At 34.7% G+C, this 6,531-nt stretch overlaps 1 protein-coding gene across 3 annotated transcripts in view; it reads left to right on the top strand.

Annotated features, from left to right (window-relative positions):
* Nucleotides 1-1,747: 1,747 nt before the first annotated feature.
* LOC143080490 (protein-glutamine gamma-glutamyltransferase K-like) overlaps nt 1,748-6,531 on the top strand; it is an 84,115-nt gene continuing 79,331 nt past the window's right edge. For 2 of the 3 annotated variants that reach the window (XM_076256348.1, XM_076256347.1), the window contains exon 1: nt 1,748-1,893. Coding sequence is in view for 1 of the 3 variants with exons in the window: in XM_076256349.1 (XP_076112464.1) it covers nt 1,842-1,893 (52 nt within the window). In the remaining 2 variants the exon portion in view is untranslated. The remainder of the gene's footprint in view (nt 1,894-6,531) is intronic. The other variant, XM_076256349.1, reaches the window with a different exon arrangement.

Below are 6,531 nucleotides of genomic sequence, written 5' to 3'. Positions count from 1 at the left end.
AACAATCAATTATAAATACATTCATTAAGGCTTAAACTGTTAAACTGCTTATACATTTAATGCATGTAACATTCGACTGTATGCAATAAGTATTTGTCACCTTTATTTTTGTTTGTTATATGTTTCATAAAACACACGTTCTTATAACATCTATATATAATCTGCAGAAAAAATCCTAGCTATGCTTCTGGTATACATTTTATAAAGCAGACAAACATAGACCTGAATCCGCTATGCCACATCTAGACAGCACCCCAACTCCCAACCCCCACCCCCACTTATAGAAATTGTTGTAGCGATATAATTAAAAGCAGTTATAATTGGAGGACTTGAAATAAGTCTATAAGAAGAATTATATTCAATAGGAAAAATGACAAGTTCCGGTTCCCTGATACATCATTCCGACCGAGTAACTATTAAATCTGATCTGAGAATTATGAATTATCAGCAGATGTTGTCCTGCAAGGTGACCAATTAATCTTGAAAAAGTGAGACAGAAGTTAACTTGAAATGCTGTATCTTTATAACAATAAAATTATAAATAGCTATTTTCATTTGCCATCATTAGGTTACCCTACCACTGCTGATGTACTGTTCAATGCAGTACCCAAGTATGATCAGCTCAGTAGTAAGAGGGGGCCTCGGTGGCCGAGTGGTCTAAGTAGTTACTACTGTAATCACTAGCCAGTCAACACTGAGGTTGTGAGTTCGAACCTCGCTCGTGCAGGTGCACTCGACTCCAATCTTAATTGACTAGGATTGTCAGTTTTTCTATCGAAGGTCGGTGGTTTTCTCCGGGCACTCCGGCTTCCTCCACAAATAAAAACTGGCCGCCATGAAATAGCCCAAAAGCGGTGCTTAAAAGTGGCGTTATAACACATAAAATCAAATCAAATCAGTGGTCAGAGCTTCGATACTGACATGATTTATAACTTACATGTACTTATTTTAAAGATTTCCATTTGAAAACTACTTCATGAGAAGTTGACCATAGATCAATTTGACTGTTCTGTTAACTAAACCTCTTGGTCATACAGCTCCAAACGTGTCAATGTATCTATACATCCCTCACCTCAAATGTATGGGTGTAAGCGTTCTTGATTGATGAATGTCAATTCAGAAAAGAGCTAACAGACGCACGAAATTTATACAGTGTTATTTCTGTCTTTTACTTTTCAGAGCGATGTAATGTCAGCCGGAATTAATAAAGACAAAGACTTTTTTTTATTTTTCAAACCTACATAAAATTATGTTTAATACTAAATAACTGTTGAAATATACCACTATGAATTATTATATTATTAAATGAAATAATTCAATATTAACTTAGGAATTCTAACTAACAGTTCATGCTATTGTATCAAAATTTAAAGTACATTAATTTAACTAACAACATTATCTACTATGACATTTCAATTTAATAGCTGTAGTAACTTCTTATTATTTAAAATATGTATCAGTTAAGCTTATCAAAGATCACCGAAAGCATAGTAGTAAAATTGCCCAGCCCTTATACAATGCATGATAGTTTAGCGAGCAAAATGTCAGAGTCCTAATAAAAACGCATGGTTGCAAACAAGAAAATAATTTATTCGTCCGGTATAACGTAAGACTAAAATATTGCATGCACAGTATTAGCTGCAGGTAAAGTTGGTCACCGTTTTATCAAAGGGTGGGATATTTATATGTTAAACGACAAAATAACCGGGAGATACAGATACTGCACGTTCCCTATATTTGACAAATGGCTTTTTTCACCAAATCTTTAAATCTGTATACGATAACCTGCCTACATTTCTGTATACAAGGACGGTTTATCACTTTGTTGAAGGAGATTTTACATGAATTTTAAATTGCTGAAGTTGGACGATACTTGCCTTGGATCTCCAGAAAGTAAGTGATCTTTACTAAATGTTATGCCATTAAATTGCATGTTTTACCATATCAAACGCAATGTTATCATAAGCCACATGTTCATTTTATTGATATGTTGTCAGGTATTTGCATGTATATATAGAAGAAAGAGAGACATGTGTACCACATTCATATAAATTTCCGCGGTGGCAAGTTTTTAAGATTTTTCATGCTATATTTTTTTAATTTGTTTATTTTAATTAATTTAAGGACTATTTTGTAAATTGGTGTATACCTTTAGAAAGGAAACATTTGCACTCGACAAAGGGTACGGTAGTAGTAAGAATCAATAAGCTCAAAACAGCAAAGGAAATAACATGTTGATTTCATGTCCGTATTCCATCTTAAGACCGAAAAGTTTTTAAAAAAAAAAATCAAACCATAAAAAAAAATGTAAAAAATCTTTAAAAAAATCTAAATTGACGGACACGCAAAAATGCTTCTTGTGGACAGTTTGATCTTACTTGTCGAATGTAGTCATCTGTGTCTCCAAACAAAAAGATGTAGATTCGGGAAAAGGGGGAATTTGTAATTTCCTATATTCTGTATTACAAGAGTCACCTTTTCAACACTTCTTTTAATTTTTCACTAGAGTATATAAATAACTGTTAATTTTACTGCACGGTAACTTGTTGCACAATAAATGTAAATCTTCTCGAAGTCATCAAAAATAAAACAGAAGCACTGGGATACATATTATTAGGTGTCCGTAAATATTCTATTGCAAGTCAAACGTTTCAAGTTAATCAAAGGCTATAACTCCTGAATTACCCATATGTCAGACAATTTATCTTGCTTAGTTACTTGATGTTTTTTTTTTTTTGTCCTATTAATTGGTAGTTACTTATAGGCCCAAGACCACTTCGATGGTTTTTGTTCTATTAATTGGTAGTTGCTTATAGGCCCAAGACCACAATTAATGATCCCGCTTTTCGAATATAGTTCCCTTTAATTATAGTGTATTTTTTTGTCGAGCCTGCAACTTTTGTTGCAGAAAGCTCGACATAGGGAAAGTGATCCGGCGGCGGCGGCGGTGGTGTTAGCTATTAAAAGCTTTATATTTTAGAAGGTGGAAGACCTGGATGCTTCATACTTTGTATATAGATGCCTCATGTTACGAAGTTTCCGTCAGTCACATGTCCAATGTCCTTGACCTCATTTTCATGGTTCAGTGACCTCTTGAAAAAAAAGTTCAAATTTTTTGTAATGTTGAATTCTCTCTTATTATAAGTAATAGGATAACTATATTTGATATGTGCGTACCTTGCAAGGTCCTCATGTCTGTCAGACAGTTTTCACTTGACCTCGACCTCATCTCATGGTTCAGTGAACAAGGTTAAGTTTTGGTGGTCAAGTCCATATCTCAGATACTATAAGCAATAGGGCTAGTGTATTCGGTGTATGGAAGGACTGTAAGGTGTACATGTCCAACTGGCAGGTGTCATCTGACCTTGACCTCATTTTCATGGTTCAGTGGTTATAGTTCAATTTTTGTGTTTTGGTCTGTTTTTTTCATACTATATGCAATAGGTCTACTATATTTGTTGTATGGAATGATTGTAAGGTGTACATGTCTAGCGGGCAGATGTCATGTGACCTTGACCTCATTTTCATGGTTCAGTGGTTATAGTTAAATTTTTGTGTTTTGGTCTGTTTTTTCATACTATATGCAATAGGTCTACTATATTTGTTGTATGGAATGATTGTAAGGTGTACATGTCTAGCGGGCAGATGTCATGTGACCTTGACCTCATTTTCATGGTTCAGTGGTCAAAGTTAAGTTTTTGAGTTTTGGTCTTTTTATCTAATACTATATGCTATAGGTCAACTATATTTGGTGTATGGAAATATTTTATGATCTTTATGTCAAAAGCGCAGGTTTCTTTTGACCCTGACCTCATTTTCACGGTTCATTGCACAGTGTTAAGTTTTTTTGTTTTGGTCTATTTTTCTTAAACTATAAGTAATAGGTCAACTATATATGTTGTATAGAAGCATTGTTAGCTGTACATGTCTGCCTGGCATGGTTCATCTGACCTTGACCTCATTTTCATGGTTCATTGGTCTTTTTTTAGTTATCTTGGTTAATGTTAAGTTTACGAGACAGTTGTAATAAAGCTTTATACTTAGGACTATCTACATAATATCAATGATTAGTATAGAAGGCGAGACATTTCAGCGTGTGCACTCTTGTCTTTATTTTTTTTCTTTCCCTTTCTCATATATTTCTTAGTTTTTCTTGGGTGAAAATGAAAGAAGAGAGCTGAAATAAACATTTGGATGTTTTATTTTAACTGATTTTGATATGGAAAGAGTGATTAGGCCAGGTGCAAAAAGGTGATATTTACAGTTTTCGGAACATCTCTTGACTTGTCCATAGGGGTATGGATGTGTATTGGCTAAATTTGTAAAATACAGAGGGGCAATCTTTCTAAATGTTGGATATATTTTTGGACTAGAACTGTACTTTACACACACACAAAATTTGACAAAAAGATTAGGTGAAATTTTTTTAATGAAACAAAACGTTAGAAAGAGCTAATAGAGAATTTAATTGTGGTCTGTGGCCTATAGACCTGGATTGATTTATATCTTGACGTATTGTATGATAACTTGCCAATTGTGGATGACTGTCCTATAGAGGTCTTTTCAGTTGTGTTCTTTTTTACGCTGACGTTTACCCGTTAGAGGTTTGTTCTTCGCATTGCACTATACCGTCCCCTAATAAAAAAAATAATTTGACCTAGTTAAATTTACTATAAAAGAGGGACGAAAGATAACAAAGGGACAGTCAAACTCATAAATCTAAAACAAACTGACAACGCCATGGCTAAAAATGAAAAGGACAAACAAACAACAGCACACACGACACAACATAGAAAACTAAAGAATAAACAACACGAACCCCACCAAAAAACTAGGGATGATCTCGGGTGCTCCGGATGGGTAAGCAGATCCTGCTCCACATGTGGCACCCGTCGTGTTGCTTATGTGATAACAAATCCGGTAAATAGTCTAATTCGGTAGGTCACATTCATGAAAGGGAAGGGGATAGTAGTTACGACGTAAGGAACATATCCGATACCATTTGTGAAACGGTTATTCCATAACGGTCAACCAACTCGTGATGGCGTCCGTAAAATTTACGAAGGGATGATTTCAACTTCACCATTTGGAACTCTTGGTTTAATAGCTTCCTTGTGAGCAGCAACCCTCTATCAAGAAAATCATGATAGGAAATGCAACCACGGGAATATCGTATCAATTGGGAGATATATACCCCGTATGAAGGTGCTGCTGGAATGTTGCTACTTAGAAATGGAAAGTTCACAATTGGAAAGCTGGAATCATCTCGTAAAGTTTTGTTTTCAACCGACCCTCATTGTCAGTTTCTAGATGTAAGTCAAGATATGAGGCCGACTTAACTGTATCTGTAGTATCCTTTATCTCTAGCTCGATTGGATAGATGCGTTCCACATAGTCACCAAATTTTGAATTATTTAGTGAAAGAACATCATCTATGTAGCGAAAAGTAGAGTTAAAGGATATTGCTAACTTCTTATCTTTCTTCCCAAGAAGTTCCTGTATGAAGTCAGCCTCATAATAATAAAGAAACTAGTCGGCAAGTAGAAGGGCACAGTTTGTTCCCATTGGAATGCCGACAGTCTGTTGAAAAACACGTCCTCCGAACGTAACAAATATGTTGTCAATCAAGATATCAAGCATCTTGATAATATTAGTCTCAGAGAATTTTTTGTTCGAATCAGAGGGATCCTTTACAATGTAGGATTTATCCCTCTCTAAGACAAGATACTTGTTATCTACGTCGGCCATTCTTTTTTAAGAAGCAAAGCAATACCAACTCTTTCAATTTGTCTTTTAGTTTGGAATGTGGAATACTAGTGTAAAGAGTAGAAAAGTCAAAAGTTTTAATACTGTTACACGATGAAAGAGAGTTAGATTGTATGTACTCTAAAAGATCTTTGGAATTTTTAAGTATCCACATCTGATTCACGCCCCCTCTAGAATAGGCAGTTTCACAATAACTTTGAAGCCCATCTTTGATAAAAATGCATTCTCCGGTGTTTCTTGCGTTTTTTTTATATATCTATTACAAAATTACATATACCGTTATATGTGAACCTTTTGTTAGTCCACTGTAGCGGTTTGTTGAACCTGTACGGTGGTCTATATTTACTTATTTCTTAGACTACGTCCTTTGGTCTCTAGTGAAGAGTAATATATCATTACAATTAAACCTAATCTTCTAATTTTTATATTGACAACAAGAACAAAACTTGCATAACACAGCCACTAGTTCTCGTGTTTGTCCCAATTCGTCAGTGGTTGTATTCTGTCTTGTATTTATGTGGTTTAATTCTTTTGTTCTGAAAGCATATCTGTTGTAATATCTGTTACTTTTTATAGACTATAAATATTTTAGAGCTTGGCGCATTGTTAAGATATATGCCAATCCAGTTGAAGACTGATCCTTGATCGAAGTCATGAATTTTGTTTGTTTTTTTTTGGAGGACGTTGGGTTACTATCTCTTTGACATTTCCATTCATTCATCTCAGTTCAGATTTTGTTTTGTTGTTCAGTCTAACAGAATAGTG

This window comes from Mytilus galloprovincialis, chromosome 6 (assembly GCF_965363235.1).
Source record: "Mytilus galloprovincialis chromosome 6, xbMytGall1.hap1.1, whole genome shotgun sequence".
Lineage (NCBI taxonomy): Eukaryota > Metazoa > Mollusca > Bivalvia > Mytilida > Mytilidae > Mytilus > Mytilus galloprovincialis.
The sequence above is the reverse complement of the archived record's forward strand: the minus strand, read 5'-3'. Positions and strand labels throughout refer to the sequence as shown.